The sequence below is a fragment of the Macrotis lagotis genome, chromosome 8 (assembly GCF_037893015.1).
Source record: "Macrotis lagotis isolate mMagLag1 chromosome 8, bilby.v1.9.chrom.fasta, whole genome shotgun sequence".
Classification (NCBI taxonomy): Eukaryota; Metazoa; Chordata; class Mammalia; order Peramelemorphia; family Peramelidae; genus Macrotis; species Macrotis lagotis.
Window position 1 is genome coordinate 138,923,399 of NC_133665.1, and position 25,102 is coordinate 138,948,500.

General features: G+C 38.7%; 1 protein-coding gene across 2 annotated transcripts; it reads right to left on the bottom strand.

The window, feature by feature from the left end:
• Nucleotides 1–1,167: 1,167 nt before the first annotated feature.
• On the bottom strand, nucleotides 1,168–23,636 carry RBSN (rabenosyn, RAB effector). Of its 2 annotated transcripts, XM_074198488.1 has the most exons (12): nucleotides 23,560–23,636; nucleotides 22,739–22,992; nucleotides 18,885–19,022; nucleotides 17,172–17,272; nucleotides 15,816–15,861; nucleotides 15,553–15,714; nucleotides 14,113–14,357; nucleotides 13,042–13,112; nucleotides 10,094–10,180; nucleotides 9,362–9,464; nucleotides 8,898–9,002; nucleotides 1,168–8,495 (listed from the first exon to the last, which is right to left on the bottom strand). In XM_074198488.1, the coding sequence occupies exons 2-12, from the start codon at nucleotides 22,884–22,886 to the stop codon at nucleotides 7,365–7,367; spliced, it is 2,337 nt and encodes a 778-aa protein (XP_074054589.1). In that variant the 5' UTR covers nucleotides 22,887–22,992; nucleotides 23,560–23,636; the 3' UTR covers nucleotides 1,168–7,364. The 2 variants fall into 2 exon arrangements, with proteins under 2 accessions (XP_074054589.1, XP_074054590.1); XM_074198489.1 differs by lacking the exon at nucleotides 23,560–23,636 and having other exon boundaries at nucleotides 22,739–23,451.
• Between the last annotated feature and the right edge of the window lie 1,466 nt (nucleotides 23,637–25,102).

Consider the following 25,102-nt stretch of genomic DNA (forward strand, 5'->3'; position numbering starts at 1 on the left):
TTCAAAAAATTTTCAATTTTTCTATCTTGGATAAGTCTAATGGAAAAAGAAGAGAAATGTAGAACTGAACAAATTGTTAGAAAAACTTAGAGCTAAAAGATCTATGGCATTTTCTAAATGGAACTGCTAAAGAATAAATGTATTTTCTAAAATCACATGGAACTTCTACAAAAATTTATCAGGACACATAAATGTAAAAAAGGCAAAATAGTAATATCCTTTTCAGAGCATAGCATAGTAAAAATAGTAATCATTTCAGGGAGTACAAACAAAAAGACACTAGTCCTCAATGGAGATTTAAGAAATTCAAAATAATGAGGGTTAAAAAAACTAATCAGGGACAATTAATCATGTGAAAGTAAATGACAATGATGAAACAACAAAATTTCTGTGATGCAGCTAAAGCAGGGGCAAAGCTATTTCCCAACAAACATAAATAAATAGAAAAAGATAACTCATTTTTAAAAAGTAAAAAGCATCAAGTAAACACAAAAGAGAAATATTAAAAATTAGAGAAAAACCAGAAACAAAAAATTAAATGAAAAATAAGCTTAACTAAAACTAAAGAAAATAAAAACTAGATCTTTAAAAAAACTAAACAAAAAAACTAACAAAATTGATTTTAAAAAGTCAATCCAGGCAGAAAGTCAAATTAATATAATAGGCTATATTATATGCAATCAGTTATTTACTATGTGGTAAAGTGGATAGAACATTGGGTCTCAAGTCAGGAAGATATCTTAAGTTCAAATCCAATCTCAGACCATTTACTATAACTCTGACCCTAGGCATCAGTCACTTAATTCTGCCTCAGTAAGTTGGAGAAGAAAATGGCAAACCTTGCTCCAAAGATGGGATCACAAATAATCAGAAATGACAAACGTTACTAAACAACAAAATACATGAGTAAGAGGGATGTTCTCAAAGATACAAAATACCCAAAACAAGAGATCTTAATAAGTCTCAGAAAAAGGAAACAGGAACTAGCTGCAAAAGAAAATTCTTAAACTTTTAAAGAACCAAAATACTATAGACTATTAAAATTATTCTCAAAAACTGATAGAAAAGACTTTTAACAACTTTTATGAGTTGAACACTCTTAATATCTAAAGCAGAGAATACCATTAATGAAAACTAAAAACTTTTAATAAAACCCAATTATACAGTAAAATTCATCTAAGAAATTAATGTTGATCAGTGCAGTTTTACACCAAGGATGCAAACAAGACTCACACATTAAGAAAACACTATTCAAAATTATATTAAAAACAAAAACACCCCAAACCACATGGTTATTTCAGTAGATGTGCAAAAAGCCTTTTTTATAAAATACAATGTTCATTTATGGAAAAAAAGACTCAAGTATATGCATAAAGGGATCTTTAATATTATGTGCTATTTTTTTTATGAGGCAATGGGGTTAAGTGATTTGCTCAAGGTCACAAAGCTATTAAGTATCAAGACCAGATTTGAACTCAAATCCTCCTGTCTCCAGGGCTGGTGCTTTATGCACTGTGCCACCTGACCCCCCCCCTTTTTTTGGTGGGGGAGGGGCTGGATATGTATCTTAAAAACAAAAGCAAGTGTCATGTATAATGGGGAGAGATTAGAACCTTTCCTAATAAATAGGGGCTAAAGCAAGGATGCTCACTCTCCCATTATTTTGTAACAGTTGTGGAAATGCTAGCAATAATAAGATGAGGGGCAGCTAGGTGGCACAGCAAATAGAGCACCTGCCCTGGAGTCAAGAGGACCTGAGGTTCAAATCCAACCTCAAACACTTAATAATTACCTAGCTGTGTGACCATGGGTGAGTCATTTAACCCTTGTTAAAAAAATAAGACGAACAAGAAATTCAAGGCATAAAGAGGTAAAGTTAAAACATTTACTGATGATATTGTGGTGTACTTGGAAAATCCAAGGGAATCAGTAAGAATACAAATAGAAACTATCTGAGCAAAGTTGCAAGCTATATAACAAATCCTCAAAGACCAACAACATTTCCACATAATAACAAAAATACGAGGTAAAATAATTAAAGAAATACCATTCTAAACTACAATATGCTTAAAGTATCAGGGGATCTACTAAAGCACAACCAAAAATTTATAGAGATTCAATTATTAAGTGCTTTTTAGTAAAGAAATAAGAGCAAATTAAATAGCTGGAAGAATATTTAGTGCTCATAGCTGAGCCCTGTCAATATAATAAAAATGACAATATTATCAAGTTCATTTACATTTTAGTGCTATGCCAACCAAATTATCAAAGGGATACTTGATAGAAGGGTATAAAATAGTAGCAAATTTAGTTGAAAAATAAGATACAAACTATCAGGAGAAATTATGAAGAGGCCAAACAGCACTTTCAAATAATAATAATCAAAAACATTTTATCTTGGCCAAAAAAATAAAAGTAGGAGAATCAGAAACAGTATCTCATAACCTAGTGTTTAAAAAAACAAAAGCCATGTATTTATAAAAACTCCCCAAGTTTGCTAAAAGTTAACAGGAAAGGGGCAGCTAGGTGGCGTAGTGGATAAAGCACCAGCCTTGGAGTCAGGAGTACCTGGGTTCAAATCCGGTCTCAGACACTTAATTACCTAGCTGTGTGGCCTTGGGCAAGCCACTTAACCCCATTGCCTTGCAAAAAAAAAAAAACCTAAAAAAATAAACTAACAGGAAAACTAAAAGCAGTCTGGTAGGAATTTAGCTCAGACCAACACATACCGTATTCCATAATATGTTCCAAATGATATGTTACCTTAATGTAGATCAAATGATTAAAAAATTAGAAGCAAATTATCTCTCACAGCTATGGATAGGAGATATATTTTTAACCAAAGGGAAAAGACACAGAAAATTAAATAACTTTGATTACATGAAACTGAAAAACTTATGCATAGACAAAATTAATATGCCCAGGTTAAGGGAAGTGGTCAAAATGGGAGGAAAAAACAAAGTTTCTCGAATAAAGGATTGGTAATATACACATAAACATATAGACCTTGTTTATATACATATAAGCCCCAAAGCCAATTCTCAACAGAGATTAAAGGATATGAATAGAGCCCTCAAAAGAAAAATTGTAAACATTATCAATTTCAAAGACTTCCAAATCACTTTGGACAGGTAGGTGGTAGAGTGGCAGGCATACAGTCAGGAAGACTTGCCCTCCTGAATTCAAATTCAGCTTCAGAACTTAGCAGCTTTGTGATCCTCAGCAAGTCACTTAACCCTGTTTAGCTGTTTTCTCATTTGTAAAATGAGTTGGAGAAGGAATTGGCAAACCATTGCAGTAGTTCTGTTCAAGAAAACCCCCAAAATGGGGTCCTGAAGTGACAGACAGGACTACAAAATAATAGAAGAAAAGACTAATAATAAAATGCACATCAAAACAAACCTAGCATTTCACTTCATACCCTGAAAACTGACAAGATTGTTAGAACCAATGCTAGAGAGTATGTAGGGAAAGAGGCATATATGCATTTTGGGTGAGGCTTTGAATCCTAATGTAAAGTATTAAGATAACTAAAATGTCCAAATTTCCATCCCCTTTGACTGGGAAACTATTAAGTTCATACCCCAAGGAGATCATGGATAAGAAGAAAATCCCCATGCATGATACAATAGAACTCTTTGTAATAGTAAGGAATTGGAAACAATGCCTATGAATTGGGGAATGACTAAACAAATTATATTAAATGAATGTAATAAAATATTCTTTGCTATAATGACAAATGTGAATACAGAGAAACAAGAAATTATTTACTTGAACTAAGGCAGAGTTAAATAAGCACGCAAGAAAACAATGTAGGGCGGCTAGGTGATGCAGTGCTATGATAGAACACTGATCCTGGAGTCAGGAGGACCTAAGTTCAAATGTGACCTCAGACACTTAATAATTACCTAGCTGTGTGACCTTTGGCAAGTCACTTAACCCCACTGCCTTGCAAAAAAAAAACTAAAAAAAAGAAAACAACATAGATGATGACTACCAACAATATAAATGCAATGAATCATAAAAAATGAAAAGTGAATGCTGCAACATTATAAAGAAGAGATTAAGAGCAGACATTCCTAACCCTACCCCTTTTCAGAGGTGGGAGATCCACAAGTATTGCCATTGTACATTATTTTCCAATTTTTTCAATATATTGTCTGGTTAGGCTGATTTTTTTTTAAATACTGTTTTGTGATGATCCTCTGAGGATTTCTGATATTAAAAAAAACATCAATAAGAGCTTATTTTTAAATTTTAAATTTTTAAGTTGTAGGGAATGAACACGGATTATCTTCTTAGCGTAGCAAAAATATCTTCCAGATAACACAGGACTTCTAAGATGTCAAAATGGAAAGATACATCATAACCCACCTAGTTACTACCCTAGAGGTGATACTATTGTAAGTATCTACAACTCCCGACTCCTAACTCAATATTCTTTCCTCTACCACATTGCTTTTCATTTTTTCAACTGGGTTCTTGGTTACTTTCCCTGACGATTCTTTAAAATGTGTTTTAGTTCATTCTTTTAACTTTAAACACACAACCACTAAATTTTGTTACTTTATTTTTTTTTAAATTTCAGTACAAGGATGTGGCGTAGTGCATGCAAAAGTACAAATCAACACTACATGATTTTGGGGATGAGATGGCTTATTCAGCTATCAGCTGATATCCCCGTATGGCCCAAATACAAACAAGTAAGATTCCAGCTTTTTAGATCAGTTACCTGAATGCCAAGAGAACTAGTCTACCACACTGACACAGATCTAAAAGGTATACTTTAGTGTTTTAGTAAAAATACACTGAGCTACATGTATAATACGTATGTTCTATTAGTGTATTAAACATGAAAAATACAAGGCATAATGTAGAGAAACCCGATTTTATCTGATGTATGAAACCAAAATGTATCTAATTCACTCTCCAATCTTAAGAGAAGCTAAAAACCACCAACTCCTGGCCCCACACAACTCAAAGCTCTGGTTAGAGATGACATTGTCTTGGCTCAGATGGCTTTCAATGAGGTGGAACGTGAAGGCAAGGGCTTAAAGCTGCTTTCAAATCCATGGCCCATTACCCTTCAACCTTGTGCTGACAGGGTGGCTAATTTTAAGAGGCAATAAAGGATAGGGAGAAGGATCATCATAAAGAATTCTGATCCTCGAAATATCACTATATTCCTATCCTGTGAATATGGTTCCAGAAGAATTTAGCTTTGGAGTAATATTGTCCTGTGAGGAAACACATTTGTTTGTTTTAGAACATTCAATAAACTCAGTCTAAACTGTTTCCTATAAATGTGAATGATTTAAGGGGTAAATTTAGTCAAATTCTTTTAATATGAATTGCCAACTAAAACAATTCACAGGAAAGAGTGTCTTTAATTATAAAAGAGGTGTTTAGTTCCTGAAGTTTCTAGGAAGAAACTCTTCCTCTGTCATAAGAAAATGATCATCTGAGATGGATTAGCACCTCATCTGGAGAGTTCTAGCAATGTTAACACCCCAAACATAAGGATGCAAAATACTGGAAATCAGAAAGGTCCTTTGAGAAGATTTACTGGACTTTTATTCTACCTACAACTCAAGTGACATACAATTGAAACCTGATTAACACAGTAAAAATTAATTGGCTGCTTTGTTCTCTAATCCACTTATATTTGTACAGTTCAGTCATCCCAAACTCCCCCCCCCATACACACACAGTATACGTGACTTCATTGATAAATCAGAATCACAAGGCAAAAAGTGCCTTTTCCTCCCAATTTTTAACCCTTTTCATTGGTCAGTAGAGCCAGAATGTGTTGCACTTTACAGTTGTCTGAACAGCTTCAATAGATGTGTGGGGTTTTTTTAATTTCTAGAAGAGATTCCATGATAGAAATAGTGATGAGCAACACTTGCTCATAAAAACAGAAAAAGGACGTCATCTTTTACAAAGAACCAAAAGAACATAAATTGAAAACTTGTTCAGACCAGAGTGTTAAGGGGTGTGTGATTTTTAGTCAGTAACGTAAGTTTACTTCTAGAACTATACTTAAATCTCAATGTGCAAACAGTTTCAATTCTTTACAAAGCTATGTAAAATTTAACCCTTAAAAATTATTTAGGTTCTGTTTTTAACAACTGTATCTACCACTAAGGGGTAAATTAAGTATTTTACTTTTTAGTCTTGAAATGAGGCCTCTGTAATGAACAATGAAGCTGTATTGTAACAATCTCATATTGTGCTTTAAAACATACAACTCTTGTAACACTAAAAGCAGTTGTGAAAATCTCTTATCTGCTGGCCAACTTGAGGGAGGAATACATGGAGTGGACCAATCTGACCCAAGAGCTAGCTGGACTTTCCCCTCTGCTTTAAGAAAATACTCCTTTCCCATAAGTGCTAGAAGAGGCCCAAGTAGAAGAAATAGTTTTTCTAAGGTTCCATGGCAAGGATTACCAAAGGTAACATATGTCATCATTTTATCAGCCTTTACATATAAATAACATTTTAGGGTTTTGTTTTCTCTAGATAGTGTCTGTGGACCAAAAGAAGTTTCCTCCTCATGCCTTCAAACAGAAGCAGCCCATGGCTGAGGGCTCAACTGACTTGCCAACATTAAGAAGTGCAAGCCATTTAGGGTTCAGAAACAAAGAGAAGGGGGAAGGCTTAGAGAGGAATTCTAACATTTCTTTGCTTACCTCTCATTCCTACCTCCCTCCCAAAAAAAATATTTCCACCAAATACCCTAAGACAACTGTTGAAAAGCCTAATAGCTATCTCTAGAATTATGTTCCATGTTTCTAATAACTACAAAGTTGGACACAGGCTGTAGTGCTAGGGAATTTGTCCAGCTCTTAAATTATGGGTTCTAGTAAGCTCCATGATGGAGCTCTAAGATGACCTATCCCCACTGAAATCACAGAACCCTGCCTCAGCACACCAAGGTTTGCTCTTGGTTTAGTAGAAGGCCAGTTTTTAAGGCTGCCCTGTAATACTGCATAATGATTAAGAGAAGTAATAAAACTGACCCGTGTGACCTTAGCTAGTTCTACTCTGGCCTCCACAGACCTGCATAAGCATTTAACAGTTCTGTGGTGACTGTTTTAAATCCCTTCTTAAAGGGAAAAAACAAGAACAGGCAAACAGCAACTGATTGCTCATTTACCTGTTCATGTACCACCCCCCCCTTTTTTATTAAGTTTTAGTGGAAACACCTCAGTAAAAGTGCATAGCATAAAATTGCAGATTCCCTTTCATAACTTTGTGCACCTTAATTTTTCCCCCACATGAAGCCCCATTATCCATTCCCCCCATTCTCATCCTGCCTAGTGAGCACCCCTGATACAGTGGTAGTCCTAGACTAGCTGCCATCAGTTAGTTTTCTCTTTCTGCTTGACTAATGCACGCTTCAGTTCTTTCAAGTTCTCAGTCAGCACTTCCACCTCATCCAAGCGACCACACTGTTTGGCATCAAAAATGTACGCCTTGATGTTGTCAATCTGCTGGAGAAGCAGCTCTTCCTCTATGAGCTCTTCTCCCTCCATCTCACTGTCATCCATCTCAAAGGGATTGGTGGAGACTGGCTCCTCAAATGGGTTACCAGGATTGGGAGGGCTGGAATGCTTTTGATAGGGCAGCTCATCCTCTTCAAAGGGATTGAGAATGGAACCATCTGCTTCACCAGTGGGTTCATCTTCCTCCTCTTCAAAAGGATTATATTCTTTTTTAACATTGGGGACAGCTGAATGAGGTGAGGAACTTCCTTGAGAAACATCTTCAGCAAATTGGTTAGTGAAGCCTTCATCTCCAGGACTAGAGACTTCATCCTCTTCAAAGGGGTTCAAGGAAGTTGCCTCATTTTGATGTACCCCAATGCTTTGCTGTGGTGTCTCTTGAAGTTGCACAGGAAACACAGGTTTCTCATAATTTGGCTCCTGGCCTGAGTTGGGAGAAGGGCTCTTTAGAGCCATATTACTTCGAACTAAAGAGGGACCCAGGTCCAGAACATATGCTAGCTGGTTCTGAGGTTCCATCCCAGATTCCTGCTGAAAGAGCTTGTCTTTGAAATCTAAAGAATGAGTCCGTGAGTGCTGAGAAATCACCTGAGACTGCTCTCTCTCCCACTCTTTCTCTCGAAGAACTTGCAGCTGCTCCCTTTGCAGATCTTCCTCTTCTGCCTGCCTTCGAGATAGTTCAATGGCCCTTTCTGTCTGCTGCTGGTCATACTCATCCTGGAGCTGGCGCAGGTTTTCCTGAAGCATGCGGACCTCATCAACCCGGCTGGCTGCCTTGGCTTGCTTAATGAAAGATGTGATGTTGTGGATCTGCTGCAGGAGGGGGTCTGACTCCTCACTCTGGACCGGCCCACTGGAAGTGGGGAGCCAGCCTTCTGCTTTCCTCACTGCACTCTTCTGGGAAAATGTCTCTTCTCCATTCACTGCACCTCGAGAAAGTAATTCTTTCTGCCTTTCTTCAGACTTTCGCTGTAATTCTAGGGCAGCCTAAAAAAGTCCAGATGCAGAAAGAAACCAGTAAGTCCTACACCAGAGCTTTCTACAGGTTATCACACTAGACTCAACCTCTGAGCTTACTGCCAGTTTCATAGTGTAATACATTTAATGAAAGTGAAACACAGTAATGTTTCTAAAAGAAGTTCAGATTTTGGGGGAGGAAGCAAATGACTATACTTGTGCTTCTAGGGACTGAGAGGACTAGGGCAGAAAACAGAAACAGGTAATAAAAAAAACCAAAACAACCCACAAACTGGAGAACATGAATACAACAAAGAGCAAGCTTCTCTGCCTCCCTAGACCCAGGAGAAGTAAGGCTAATCTGAGCCCCATAATCAACAGTTCCCAAAGAGTCAAGCACAAATGTGACTAACTCCCTAAAAGTGGCTTCACCTGTCTTTCCATGATCAGTTTCCTTTCGATTTCCTGTTTCCTTTTCTTTTTCAATTCTTCATACTGTTCTTTGGTTGGCAGTGACATCAGACCAAGTAACTTTTCCTGCAAAGAATCACAGATTCCCTTGAAATACAATTATTTGGCTGAACACAAATACTTAACTTAGATCCTGAACACAAGGCATAGCCTCCCTTACGCCATAGACAGAATTCAAAGACATTAAGGATATCAACAGTTGGAAAGAAAACAGGTAATCTTTAAATCTTTGCTTCCAAATAGGGCAATCTTTTTCTTACAAAATCATACAAACCATGCACAGGTTACTTTTCTTTCAAAAAGTTTTTGGAAATAAATTATTAAAAACTTTACACTTCCACTTAGAATTAAGAATTTTTGTCAGTGAATGGTTAAAGTATCTCTGTCTCAGAAGAGCTACACAAGAGCTAAGAGTAGGGGTTTACCTGTACAAAAAGTGTAGCTGAATATCTTATCATTCTCTGGAGCTGCAAAGCTCTGGGATGTGGCTGAGGCTCCTGGTTCAAGCCTAGTGTTAAAATCTTCTTACTGAATTAAAATAAATACATCAAAGTAATATAGCTCACCATCAATGAAAACATAATGGCAGGAGCTTATTTTGCAAAGAGTGACTAAAGAAGCAAAGGATAGAACCAGTAATGATATTCCACATTTGGAAAACAGTGCCAGACATCCAGACAGTCAATGCATGTGTGCACACATGCGTGCGCACACACACACACACACACACACACACACACTCTCCATGGCGTTATTAGATATACACATACACCAAAAAACACAAAGTTGTTACTTTCCCAGTTTTCTCAATAGATAGCTATGTCCCTCCACACCTCACAGGTGTCTTTGCTTCCCGAGTTTCTTTTTTTGGGGGGGAGAGAGGAGAAGGGAGGGGGGGGTTATCCTGGGAGGGGAGGGGTATTCATTATTCATAAACCAAAAAACAGTCTTAAAAAGTACCTAATTGGAATCTGCCAGGACATGAAAGCATAAAAGTGCTTCTCTACACATTTCCAGCATACAACTATCAGAAAAGTGGCCTCATTTCATTGGTCTCATTTAATTAAATGAAGAACATTGTCCATAAAGACCAGCAACTAAATCTTGGCCTAAGTGCCTCATTTTCCACATCTCCCTCCAAATGAAATGGTCCTTACCTTAAAGCATCTATTAACTCATACACTTTCTGCACTTCTACTCGGAGATCATTAGCATGTTCCAGACTGTAGGTTGTTTCCCCAGCACTGAGGAGAAAGCAAACATTCATTTGCATTAGATCATATCTTGTCAACAAACTACATAAAAAAATCAGATATAACATCACAAAATGAACCAAAGCAAGGATAATTTCAAGGTGAAAATGGTGTTTCAAGATCTTCTATATAAGTTAGTAATTCTTTGCTGAAAAGAAAATAATGTCTACTTTTGAAATGAGCCTTCAGTTTATTACCCCAATGCAATATACTCAGGCTTAGGTCTTAAAACAAAATCCATCAGAACAAAATTCAAATAATCTGAGCTCAAAGGATCTTATCCAAATCCCAATTTTACAGCTGAAAAAACTGAGACCCAGAGAAGTTAAATTCTTTGAGGACTTACACAAAGTTACATAAGCCCTTTGCTAAAGAGAAATGCTAGGTCTCCTGAAAGCCTCATAAGCCTATGTTCTTCCCAACACATCACATTTCCTCCCCAAGTTGCATTAAAGCTAGCAAGTTATATCCTATTCAATAAGATGCATGGAGAGATGTTCTAAACAAGTTAGTACAAGTAAGATTTGAAAGAAATTAGAATTTTCCCTCTTAGAGACCACCCAGCCTAGATACAAAAGCCTAATCAGGGCAATGCAAATTATATATATTGTTCATGCTATTAGTAAGAAACAGTAAGAATGGGTGGAAAGATGGTGACCCAGAATCAGAAAGCCTGCCCATTAGAATCCTGGCTGGTGCAATAATAAGTGGTATGATCATAGATTAATCATTTAACATCTATATCTTTTTCTCATATGTAATATAGATAACAATACCAGTATTAATATAACAATGGGAACAGTGCAATGGATAGAGCAACAGACTTGGAATCAGGAAGCCTCCTCTTCCTTCTCACACTTAGTAGCTGTGGGACCCTAGTCAAGTCACTTAACCCTCAGCTTCCTCATCTGTAAAATGAGCTGGAGAAGGAAATGACAAACCACTCCAATGTTTTTGCCAAGAAAACCCCAAAAGGGATCATGAAAACATGAACATGATTGAAACAACTGAACAACAACAAAAAAAAATCTGAGTTGTGAACAAAGTATTTTGTAAGAATTAAAAGGCTACGTAAATGTGAATTAACTATCAGAGCTGGAAGGGTTATAGAGGCCAACTTAATCTAACTTCTTGCCCAATAAAAAGCCTTGCCCCAACCTACTAGCATATCCTGGATACTTCTAATGAGGGAAACTTCACTAGGTATAAAAGTAGCTCATTCTAAAGCTGGTCAGCTTTCATTATTAAGAGGAAAGATCTACTTCTTTTACCAATTCTAGTTCTTTCCACTGGAATCTCAAATAACAAATCAATTCTCTTCTACATGGTAGCCCTTCAAGATAATTAAAGAAAATGGTCATGTCTAAATCTGTTCTTTTCCAAGATAAAGCTTCCTAGTTCTTTCAAATATTCTTCAAATGACATGGTTTTTAGAGTCCTTGACATTCTGGTGCCCCACCACCACCACCACCAAAATCTAGTTTGTTAATGTCCCACTTACAGAAAAAGTAATACATTGCCAAGACTTAGCTGATGCAGCCTTGAAAATGGATACTCAGCTATTACTTGCTGAGTTTATGCTGAGCAAACTGAGAAAGACTATGGCTTCCTTTCATTTTATTGCCTACAGGGCAAAGCTAACTTTTTTTTTTAATATGTGAGGTTTAGACTTATAAATAAATCTGTTTAATGGCCAAAGAGTGAATTAGGAGTGAGGAGACCTGAGATTTAGTCTCTGCTCTTCCATTCTTTGAACCTCATCTTCTTCCTCTGTAAAATACGAGTTGGACCAGATGCCTTTGGACATTCTCTAAGTCTTTCATACTTGCAAAATGGTCTTTGTGATCTTTGTAACCAATAAACTACAAGTCTTTTTTCAGTTCTGCAAAGACATCTGTCACTAGTAAGTCAATCCAAAATATCTTATTTTGTTCCTCCAGAAAGGAGATACTAGGCAAAGATAGGGATGGGTGTCAAGGGACCTGGATGGGGAAGAATTAAGAACTGTGACAAGAAAGAAGCAAAAGGAGGATGGTGCAAGGGAAGACTTGGAACCAGAACTGGTGAAATGTCTCAGAGCTTAAAGATACTCCTGAGGGTGAAGAGAAAGGGATGGGATAGAAGTGCAGAAGAACATTCCCAGCTTCCTTACCTCCCATTTCTCCTCCCTCTCCCTGCATCTTTCTTCCTCTTACCAATCACCCCAACAGACAACAGCAAACGCAATTGCTGGGAAGCATGGAGAAAGAAAGGCTCATCAGGATATGCCTTCTCTTCTATCACCACTTGACACCAAGGACCCCATTCCCTACAACTGTGAGCTAAGAGGATAACAAAGCAGGACTGAGACGGGGGGCTGAACGTCTCCAGAGCCACAAAGTCTGCAGCAAAAAGGATGGCAACCAGAAAGACAGAGGAGCTCTCTGAGGAGTCTAACGTGCAAAACTGGGCCTGGAGGTCAGATCACACTTAATCTGACTGATTTTCTTCATGGACATGGTTATTTGATGCCACAAAAGAAAAGTCAGGTGTGCAGTTCAAGTCAAAGAAGGGTAAATATAAACTCTTAATCTATATCATATTTGGAGGCCAATCGCTTCCAAAGGTCTCAATTTCCCCAACTGTAAAATAAAAGAATGTGAAGTAAATGACCTCTAAGTAAGCCTTACAACTTTCATTCATGAGCAATACTGTATTATTCCCCCACACACACATACATTAATTCTACAAAATATTTTTATTATTAACTGATCTAACATGTTTTTATTTTTCAGGTCCTGAACTTAATCTACTATAGAAAATCCAAATGCACCACCTTACCAACATGAAAAATAGAAAGCAAGGTGGCTTACTTCAGTGATGCTGCCATTTTAATGTACTCGGGAGCTTTCTGGTCAACTTTCTCCATACAAATTCGCAGTTTCTGAAAGAGGGGAAAAGGGGAGGGAAAGAGGGATTTTTCCATTTCAAGAAAAATTTACTTACAAACAGAGCTAAATCAAGAGGCTAAGACATGACAATTTCACCCAGGATGGAATGCAAAGGCCATTTCTTTATCAACTGATTCACCAGGGAAGGAAAAGAGAGAGGGAGGGGATTTATGTGAGTAAAGCAGAGATGAGTCAGGTGATAAACCAGTTTGTTCAGCATCATGGAAGAGCTGATTCCTTCATTTTTTCTTGACAACAACTACTCCCAGTGTGCTTGTTGGCCCTGAAGAAGGAAACACTCAGAATGAAATTATGGAATCCCTATTCACCTTTTTTTTCAGAAAGGAGTAAAAATCTGAATAGTTATTTTCAGAGGGGAAAAAAAAGAGTTGGGTTTAAAAGTAACAGAAGTAATAAAGTCCATGACAAGAAATAAGGACTGGCTAATTATCCTTCTCTGACAAAAAAAAAAAAGGAAATCTGCAGCTCAGCAAAGTGATTAATACAGCATTTTCACCCACAAAGATTTCAAAATGTTTTCCATGCAAAAACTCAGAGCCTAGAACAAGAAGTGCAACTACTGGCAAATGGGCTTCAGTTCTCCCTGCATCAAAGGATGGGACAAATGGGGAAGATCATTCCACATGCTCGTCTGCTACTGAAATCATTAATAACCTCTGTCAAACCATGCCTTTGTCCCCTGACCACCTTATCCCCATGCATCCCAGCCATTATGCCACCATTTCTCCTTGTCACCAACACATTCACTTTTCTAGTCATAAGCTGGCAACCGTGAGTGAGGAAACCCAGGATGTTAACAACATACCCAAAAGCCTAGCTAGAAATAGGACCCAAACCCTGCATGAGAGCTGGAAAAACTTGAAGAGAGGAACCTGCTGCTTAAAGAATCTGGGATACAACACAGATGTCTCCCAAATGCATACACCAATATCCATTTGGCACACAGCCCCAAGAAAGTGAGCAATGTTCCACCTCATAAAGTTTCACAATGTCAGGAGTGTGTTCCTTCTCATCAATCTGCTGCTCTCTCTTAAGCAAGGCATCTTTACAATGTCCACAGCAGCGGATCCGCTCATCGTCCTTCTCATCCAACACGGAGCTAACACTGCTCACGCTACTGATGCTGCCCCTTCGAGAACCATGGACGCTATTAGGTGACTGGTTGGGACTGGTATGGGAGGTCAAGGAGGCCTCTTTGCTGGCACTGGTGAGCTTGCCTAGAAACACACAAATCACAAGTAATTCAGTAATGACCCTAAATCAGATTTCCCCTTCTCCCATTTCATTTACTTTCAGAATTCTGCATTCAGATTTGGGACCTGAAATTTTTCCAAGTAGTTCAATTATTTAAAAAACCTAATGTATTCCAGCCTCCCTAGTTCAGCTTTTGTGATGATATTCATGGAGGTTGGTAGCTAGAATTGTGCCTGTTCCCTGCTGCTTACTAAATAAAATCCAAATAAAGTTCTCAGTTTTGCTTTCAAGGTCCTCTCTGATCTTGTCTCCATCTACTTTCCAGTCATATCTCCTTCTATATGCAATCAAAATGAACTAGTCAGTATTCACTGAATATTCCTTATATTCTCCCATCTCTTCAACTTTGCTCATACTTTTTGTAATCTCATGAAATACTCTTCTAAGGGGCAAAATTCTAGTCATTCTTCAAGAACCATCTCAAGTACAACCTCCCTAAAGGTTTTCTTAATCACCATTCTCCTGAAACTCAGTTTGAAATAGACTGAACTCAACTGAACCAATATTACTTTCTTCCTCTAATCTACCTACTACAATCATATCTCTCTGAATATGTCTTATCTCCCCTAAATTCTTACAGGAAAGAAAGCACCTCTCAATCATTTTCCCCTAGCACAGTGACTTGCAATATAAGCATAGTAGGATCTTAATAAATGCATATGTGAAACAAATAAATAGGGAGTAGTTTTCCTTTCAAGTCAGGAAAGCTGAGAAGAAAGCACTGTAGATGTTTTGTCTCAAAAAGAAGAATCTAAATATGAACATGAGTGGGATAAAATCAAAAGGGCTTTTTGTCTCATGAAGTTCTCCTCCCTCCCATTAACAAAGGGCAACTGCACACAAGGAAAGAGTGGCAATATATGAGCAATCATTATGACAGTATATCCTAACTTTTAAGAAAACACTGTTATCTTCTTTACTTTTATTTAGCTGGCTAGCATGCAGTCCTATGCCTAATGGAAATTACCAGGATCATAATACACAACCAAGTTCTTAAACCAATGTCAAGGCCTCTTAGGGTGAAGTGTATTCACTAAGGTGGAGCACCTATGAAGCTCAGTCTGGATGGCTAACACAATCACTCCATCACTCTCTTTACCATCATCTTAGCTGCAACAAAGGACAACAAAAATGCATCATCCATCCCATGTTACCTACTTGCCAAGGGAAGGCTGATCAGCTCCATACATTTCTTGCACATAATTGATCCACAAAGGCGGCAATGATGACGGCGATTACGGATGCTGAACTTATTCCCACAATCAGGGCAGAAGGGAACATCCTGATCATTGACCCATGGCACAACCGCCTTTTCTATTGCTTTTATGAAAAAATCAAAAACACAGATGGCATCCTTGAAACTGATTTGGTCAGAGTCAAATACATAAGACAAATGAACTTGGAAAACATTCTGAACCCACCTCTTACTTTAGCAGACTCAGTATTTGTTCTGTCAAAGGCTGTAAGCTATCAGAGAAAATGATTCCAGATGGAAGAAGTCAGGTAAGGAGCATAGTTTAATTAAGGCAATCATTACATAAGAATTACACCCTCAGAATTCTATCTGTAATCTACAAGTAACAAATCAAAAAATAATTCTCTGTTCAAAAGATTCAAGTGGCCTCTGTGGTCAATTCTATATCATGGGTAGATAGAGGGTAATCCCTTTCTCATAATACTTCCCACCATACCCATTCTCCTCTATTTCTCAGTGGGCAAACAAACTCTTCTTATTCCCCCACCCAAAAAAACACGCAGGGCCCATTTATACCCTCAAGTATATGTAGTAGGAAAATAAATGATTTTTAGGAAACAAAATGAAATGGGTTCAATGAAAGAGAGTATTTGCATTATCCAAGGAATAGCTTAAAACCAGGGAAGCTCATCAGATACAAATGACTGGCTTTTTTGGTCACAGTAGCACCTTTAACCCATTTATTAAGTTTGGTAGAAAAATTGGTATCTGCCCTGGTGAAAAAAGCAATCACAAAGATGACAGCAGATCATTGGAGCACTGAAATTAGGCAAAAATGATGCCAGAGAGAGGAAAAAGTCCTAATGGCAAAGCCTTTTTGGGGGGAGAGGGGGGCATCCTTCAGAAAAAATAACACAATATACTCAATTATGGTGTTATCAATTAGAAGACCTAAAGTAAAAGCTTTTTAAATGAAAGATTGTCATTAGTGACCAGCCACAAAACAGAATAAAGAAATCAAGTCTGTCAATCTGTCTACATAGAGGGAAGGGAGTATCTAGTCTAATCCCCTCATTCTGTAAATAGAATTTAATTAATATGGTCATTTAAGTCATTTAAGACTTGTCCAAGTCACAAAGCTAGTTGGTGACATACCCATGAACCCTAATTTCCAGTCTAGTACTCTCTGTATTCTTTCCATTAAACCACTGTTGCATGAATCAAATCTTTTAGAAAAATCAAGCCATTCTTTACCATGTGATCCTGGGCAAATCATTTAATCTCTCTATCTCAGCCTCAATTTCCTTGTCGATAAAATGGGTATAACACCTACTTTACAGAACTGTTGTGAGGTTCCAATGAGATGATATATATAAAGTCCTTTGCAAACACTAAAGCATTATATTAATGTTAGTTATTATTTTTGCTGAACTCCAATTACTATGTATTAAAATCTTCTTGATTTGAAATGAAAGACTCATACATTAGCAGCAGTCACACAAATCATATATTTGCATATTATTCATTTTTCCTTGCCTTTAATGACCAAATCTACATATATACTTAACAAAAAAAATTTTACCTTTTCCAACCTGATTATTAATTTATTGACTTCTACAACATAGTGGTCAATCCTGGCAGCTCGGTGTTTTTTGAAGTCAGAAAGATGACTTCGCACAGCACCTAAGGAATAAGGGAAAAGAAATATGTAAATTTCCTATTTAATTTTCAGAACTCTGTATCAATTATATGTAGGAAGCAACACATGTCTTTACACGGTATTTACTACCTACTTCAATTCCAATGAAATCTAAAATTTTAAAGCCTAGGGTTTAGGAATTTTTTTTTGGGGGGGGGGGGGCAGGGGAATTTTGTAAGGCAATGGGGTTAAGTGACCTGCCCAAGGTCACACAGCTAAGTAAGAATTAAGTGTCTGAGGCCACATTTGAGCTCAGGTCCTCCTGTCTCCAGGATAGGTGCTCTATATCCACTGCACCATGTAGCTGCCCAGGGTTTAGCCAGTATTTAAATTGGAAACAGGACATCTGCTCTGAGTTGACTAGGTCTAATGATACATGTTTAACCTTGCACCCAAAAAGGTCTCTCAACAGTCTTGATCACTTCACTCTGTTGTAGGACAAGCTAGTCTAATCACTCCTAGTTCTGAATCCTTGTTCATGTTCTTCCCCTAGTATAAAATCTGTCAGTGATTTATTTCAAGCACATATCCATGAATTTTTCCCCTGACCAGTCTAAGTTATAATGAAAGGTCCCTTCCTAGAGTTCTTCCTCCTTTAGCCTCCTGGCACCAATCATTTAACCCTTTATCATATGCTGAATTGTATGATTAATGATTAAATAATTATATTCAGAGGTAGTACAGTATAGCATGCTGAATCTCGAATCCAGAAGACCTGGGTCCAAATTCCATAGATCTGAAATTTACTAGCTGTGTGACCATGGGCAACTCTGAGCTGCTTTGGCTTCTTTATCTATGACATGGAGATACCTCACAAGGTTGTTGTAAAGTTCAAATCAGAATCATGAAAAATATCTTAAAAACCTTGAAGTTATATAAATGCCAGAATTATTATTGTCATTTTCTCAACTGTACAATAAGCCCCTTGAGGTTATGTTCATTTAAGTTACATGTATCTCGATGAATATCAACTTCAAAAGTACAAAATGTGTCCAATTTTCCACAATCGTTTGCTAACAATCACAAGCCAAGTCATCAACAGTAAGACTACATATGGCTAAAATTTTGTATCTAGATTTTTTTTTCTTTTTTTTTTTTAGGTTTTTGCAAGGCAAATGGGGTTAAGTGGCTTGCCCAGGGCCATACAGCTAGGTCATTATTAAGTGTCTGAGGCCAGATTTGAACTCAGGTATTCCTAATTCCAGGTGCTCTATCTACTGTGCCACCTAGCAGCCCCTTGTATCTAGATTTCCAATGAGACTGTTTTGTGTTTTCAAATCTGACTTATCTCGAATAGATTTTGGTAACCCCCTTTTTTGCTCTCCCTCCCCATTAAAATTTTTCTCCTTATTTGCACTCTAATCTATAATTTGACAATTCAGAATAATGCCTCCTGTGGTAGGACTGTACAATGTAGATGGGAAACATACTAATAATAACCAACATTAAATATTATAGGCAGTATCATTCTCTAGCTATTTCAGCTCAGCTCATTTGAAAAGGAATAAGTAGGTACACTATAATTAAATGTCTCAGGAAAAAAAAAAATCAACCCAATTTGCTACCTCAGTTTACTGCAACAGAATTTTTTCTTACCAAGTTCCTGTGGTTCCCACATGTATGGATCTACACCTCCATAGCTGAAAGATTCATATCCTTGTGTCCCAGACTCTGACCGATCATCTTCTCTTTTTAACAATTTATTCTTTGCTTTCTTAGCCTTTTGGACCAGACCTGAGGAGGAGAGGGAAACGAACCAAGTAAAACAAGTGAATTGCTAAAACCCACATAATGAAAATTCAACAGTTTGGATGACAACCTCTGAAAAAAGTCATATAAAACTATTTCGTCTGATGAAAAACCAATAAGTATCCCAACAGAATCCAAAAAAAAAAGGACAGGAAGACCAAATAATACATCATTACATAAAGACAAGTGATGCACCAGCATTTTCTTTAAAGCACTTCTACTTATAAATACATATTATTTAAAAAGTTAAATTTTACTTAACGACAATAAGAATTTTTCTGGCCAAAATTCAACTCCAAAATATAATAGCAACAAATATAATAAATAAATTTATTAGCAGTATTAAACAAACTGAACACTTAGAGGTGAAATCTTTACTAATGTAGCAAAGTGCTTTGGACCTCTAGAGTTCTTGCTTTGATCTATTCCAAATACATAAAGCCTTTCCATACATATTAAATATAAGGACATATATACTTGCTCTAAAGTCTATATATTTTTAAAATTTTCTATATGTTCTTCTAAGATATTTTTCCTCCAAATAAGAACTAGATCTAAGCTAAATTCTTTCAGTAAGATAAAAAATCAAAATTGCTTATTACTTCCTCCATGAATCCTTCCCTGATTTACCCAACCCTGGCCAAGAGTAATCTGTCCTTTCCTGAATTAGAGAAATTTAGATGTCCCTTCCTACAGTTTCATACTCTAAGTTGTCTATCACTCCTTACAGATGTCTGTAAACTTCAAGAAGGCAGAGACCATGGTTTCATTAACCTTTGTATTATTGTAATACCTTTGTATTATTCCCCTTAATATCTCACTAGAATATTCCAAATAGGAGACACTTAAATATATTTGTCTTATGAATAAATTAACCAATAATTAAAATACATACATTATTATAGTTACAGAGATGTTCAAAAGTTCAAATAAGAGGTAGCTATGTGGCACAGTGGATAGAGCACTGGCCCTGGAGTCAGGAGGCCCTGAGTTCAAATTCTGTCTAAGACACTTAATATTTACTTAGCTGTGTGACCTTGGGCACTCACTTAACTGCCCTTGCAAAAACCAAAGGGAAAAAAGTCACAAAAGTTCAAATAAGAAATCCAATTTCTATTACTTTGTTTAAAAACTATTTCCTCTTGGTGATTATAACTGATGTCTACTTAAATGTTAATTTTAAAATAAAATAAGAATTAATATAATCATCCCAATAAAAATTGTTTTAAGAGTATATTTTAATAGCAACAAATGGTGTACAGTCCATCTCCATAGGTCTAGATGTTTTACAATAAAACATTCAAATTTCTGAAACCTGCAAAAAGGCAGATATGAATTAATTGGCTGGTAAAGCAGGTATGATTGATAAAGACATAGGAAAATTCTTTATTGATACAGAGATCTTAATCAACCAATCATTCTAATTATAGGTCACTACTGAATTTTTGCAAATAGGTAAAAAAAAATAAGCTCTATAAGAACTAAATAAAACTGTTCAAAAAGTGTTATGGTCATCCTTATTAATAATGAGGGAAAAGTTATAGCCTGAAATGTACAAAAAGTCACAAAGCAGAAAACTGGCAATATTAGGGCACTATGCAAACAAGGCTGGATGGTGCCACTTTAGACAGACTTTACCATTTATCTTCAACTGGGTGGAACTGATTGTCCTGACAAATTTCTCAAAATGGGTGTGGTGCTTCATCAGAAAGCTAATTAGGAAAAGTTCTGTTGTTTTTATTTTCAAATTATCTTTTTTTGAAATAACCAAGAGATCATCTCAACTATCAAATCAAAACCCAAAGAAATTTAATAAACAATTAATGTTAATTATACAAGTTTACCATGAACTCCAGTTGTACCAGACCCAAAATTAGCTCATCAGTTCAGTATCTGTTATGTTTCCATCTCCCTAAGCTAGCACCGTGAAGTCAGAAATATGAGGGAGAAATGTGGTACCCTTTGACAAGGCTTTTCATTCAGCTTTGGCATCATATTTTCAAAATGTTATTGTTAGCTTTTAAAATTGAAACATTTGTCAGCCTAGGTCAATACAAAGGTTATCCTTTCCATTTTCCAAAAGATGCCTTGGGACCTCATAAAAGAACCATTTATATAAAAATTAACCCCCCCCCAAAATGGGAAAATGGGAATAATTTTAAGGATTCTCAGGGTTTCTTTAAAAGTAACACGAGGGTGGCTAGGTGGTGCAGTGGATAGAGCACCAGCCCTGAAGTCAGCAGGACCTGGGTTCAAATCCGACATCAGACACTTCATAATGACCTAGCTGTGTGGCCTTGGGCAAGCCACTTAACTCCATTGCCTTACAAAAACTAAAAAAAAAAAAAAAAAAAAAAAATGAACACATGTCTTCATCTATTTTAAATGAATCACCTGAAACATGTTGTAGATTATAAACATACTTTTTTTAAGGGCCCAGTGTAAATAAAACCATCTAAGCATTTTTTTAACCTAATCCCTCCCCCCATAAAACATCAGTAGCCAGGTGATATTAGAGAATAAATTTTATTGATAGTCTAAAAAAAAAAATAGGCCAATTCACATTATCACTGACCAGTGAATATTTATTATAGAACTGTTATATCAAGTATCAAAACCTAATATATATATATGTATCACTACATGCTGTTTCTTTGTAAAGAGAGGTGTGATTGTAAATGGGCATTGAAGACCCTGAACAAAATTGCTACATTAAAGATGTTAGTAATCATAATTATTTCCAAAGCTTTTATTCCACTTAAACAATACTAGTTGTGCTCTGTCTGGTGAAGTCAAATTATGTTTCATAATCCTAACCAATACTTTCTGTTTTGGGTATTTTGACAATATGACGGTCAATATATAGTTGGGGAAAGATGGGGATAGAGAAAAGGTCAGTGAACTTACTGGTACAGGGAGTTGTACCTCCTCTACCAAAGCAGATGAACATCTTTTCTGTCAACTTGCATACTTAAGAGTTACTTACAGCACTGCTCCCCACCAAGGATATCAGAGATGAGACTTTAAGCAAGGTCTTCTGGCTTCAAAAACCAATTTTCTATCCCTTATACTGTGCTGCCTCTCTCTATACTAAGGAATATAGTTGTTTTTTCTCCATTTTCATCATAACCTGTAGAATCTCATCAAAATAAAGGGTAAAAATTATCATCTCATTTTCTCTTATGTGTAAGCTGCCAATGATGAGAATAGGAGTTGTTGGCTCATTACAATAATGTTTGTCCTTTATTCTCAAAAAAAGGCCATGACATCAGGAAGGTGATGCCATGAGAAGCACATGAACTGGATTTGAAGGGGGGTGGGGGGCTGTGCTAAGTCACCAGTCTCACTTTCTGCACCAGAAGAAGCTGATACGGATCGGGACAACTGAAGATGGCCCTGGATCTGAGGGGTCACACAGCTAGTGGGCATCAAGTACCTGAGGCCAGACTGAAACTCCCACCTTATGCGCTGCTCTATCCATTGCAGTAGCTAGCTGTCTGACCGGCTCATTGGGAAAGTGGAAAAACATCAAATGGAAGAGAAATTCCAGTCTCTAGCAACCCTTGCAGGCTGTCTACAATGCCAGCTGATGACTGTAAACCAATCTGATGAAAACAAAGTCTCTGATGGGGAAAAAGCAAAGCATTTTCTCTGTGGCTGCCCACCAACAGTCCAGTGCAAACAAGGCCCGTGTTTCTTACTTTTTATCTGCCCTTTGACATCCCTGTCCTCACTGGAGTGTTCCTCTTCATAGTGTGACTGAAGCTGGTAAAAGGACTGGAGATCTTTGAGGCACAGGGGGCAGAGAAAGCCCTCCCTCACTTCCCCAGGGTCATCGAGGGATGCCATGCTGGTCCTTTCACTGCCTCAAGGCCAAGGCCAAGGCCCGAGGGGCAGCAGCTCCAAGGGGCATCCTCTCCTGGAGGGGCCGTTTCGTGTCGGCAATAAAAGAACCCTGAAAAACAAGAAGGGAGAGAGCTAGGTCGGGGGGCGCACCCGTGGCCCTGCGGGGGGCGCCGGGCTCCGCCAGGCAGATTCCCTACGGACCCCCAAACTCCGGCCAACGGAGGGCTCAGGTTCCTTTTGTGCCCTTAGAAACGAGGGACCGCAGGGGCGGCGGGGCGGCGTCACCACGGCCCGGCTGTGTGGCCTTGGCCGAGTCCCTCGACCCCGCGGCCCGGACACAAAAGCAACCGAAAACTTGGGGAAATGAAGGGCAAGTCACGCGGCTCGCGTTGGTAACCCCGGGGCGGGGGCAGCGGGCTGGCCTGGGCTTCAAGTAGCCCTCAGAAGGCTCGGGGCGGGGCGGCCAGGCGGCCTGGAGCCCCGACGCCCCGAGTTCGAATCCGGCCCCAGACTCTTCGTAAGGACCCCGCTGTGGGGCCCCGGGCCAAAACCTAAAACACAAAACAGAAGGCCGGGCCCCGCCCCGCCCCCCGGGACCCCCCACGCGCGGCAGACACGCCCCCGCCCCGGCCCCCAGGGTCCCCGGGGCGCCCCGCGGGGAGGGGGCGCTCAGTACCGCCGCGCGCGGCCGCGGCCCCCGCCCGGGCTGGCCCGGAGGCTCGGCCCCCTCCGCCGCGCGCCCCTCCGCCGGGCCGGGCTGCCGCCGCGCATCCGTGGCTCCGGCCTCGGCTAGGGCGGCTGCGCGGCGGCAGGACGGGCGCGCGCCGGCCGAGCGCCGAGCCATCGAGCCGCGCGGGGAGGGGGGGGGCGTCTGCGCAGGCGCCGCGGGCGCCGGGAGCCGGCGGGGGCGGGGCGGGGAGCCGGCGGGGGCGGGGCGGGGAGCCGCACTCCCGCTCCCCTCCCCCGCAGCCGCCGCGTGACCGGCGGGCCTGCCCCCTAGTGGCCGGACGGCCTCGGCCCGGCTCCGTGCGCGCCTCCGCCGCCTTCGCACGCGCAGCCTGAGGGCGCGCGGGGCACCGGGCGCGCGGCCGTGCCGGCTCAGCCATGCGCGCCTTCTGCAGAGGCCTGCGCGCGCGCGTGCTGGCGCCGCCGAGCTTGCTGTCCACATGTGTGTATACATACGTATACATATATAGAAATATAGAGAGCTTGACACATCCATCTAGTTATGCAACCACGTTTAGGCCGTGTGCTATATGGGGTTCTATACAGTTACATATGTAGTCAATCCTATGTAGCTTATGGTTGTGGCTGTTACAGTACATATGTCATCCGGAGCCGCACGGCTGCATGTGCGGATATATGTAGTTGGATAACCATGGGTTACATAGGTACATCAAGGTTACCTGTAGAGGCGTGTAGCTACATATGGTGACTGGTTATGTGTGTAGTTATTTATAGTCACGATCATATTTGGGTTAGGGTTGTGTATGAAGTTATAGACTTATAGTTTATATATATATATATATATATATATATTATATATATGTATGTATGTATGTATATAGTTACATCATCCTTCTGTAGGGTTCCATAATCATATATAGTGCATAGCTGTATATGTAGTTATTTATGGTTGCATTATAGTTACATGACTATGTTTAGGCTATGGGTATATATACATCAAGGTTACCTGTAGAGGCGTGTAGCTACATATGGTGACTGGTTATGTGTGTAGTTATTTATAGTCACAATCATATTTGGGTTAGGGTTGTGTATGAAGTTATAGACTTATAGTTTATATTATATATATATATATGTATGTATGTATGTATATAGTTACATCATCCTTCTGTAGGGTTCCATAATCATATATAATGCATAGCTGTATATGTAGTTTTTTATGGTTGCATTATAGTTACATGACTATGTTTAGGCTATGGGTATATATACATCAAGGTTACCTGTAGAGGCGTGTAGCTACATATGGTGACTGGTTATGTATGTAGTTATTTATAGTCACGATCATATTTGGGTTAGGGTTGTGTATGAAGTTATAGACTTATAGTTTATAATATATATATATTATATATATGTATGTATGTATGTATATAGTTACATCATCCTTCTGTAGGGTTCCATAATCATATATAGTGCATAGCTGTATATGTAGTTATTTATGGTTGCATTATAGTTACATGACTATGTTTAGGCTATGG

Coding starts and splice junctions, on each gene's coding strand:
- RBSN (XM_074198488.1), bottom strand. CDS start 22,886: ATGGCATCCCTCGATGACCCTGGGGAAGTGAGGGAGGGCTTTCTCTGC. Junction 17,273..18,884: donor GTGGGAACCACAGGAACTTG/GTAAGAAAAAAT, acceptor CTTATTCCTTAG/GTGCTGTGCGAAGTCATCTT. Junction 9,003..9,361: donor CAGCTACACTTTTTGTACAG/GTAAACCCCTAC, acceptor GATTCTTTGCAG/GAAAAGTTACTTGGTCTGAT.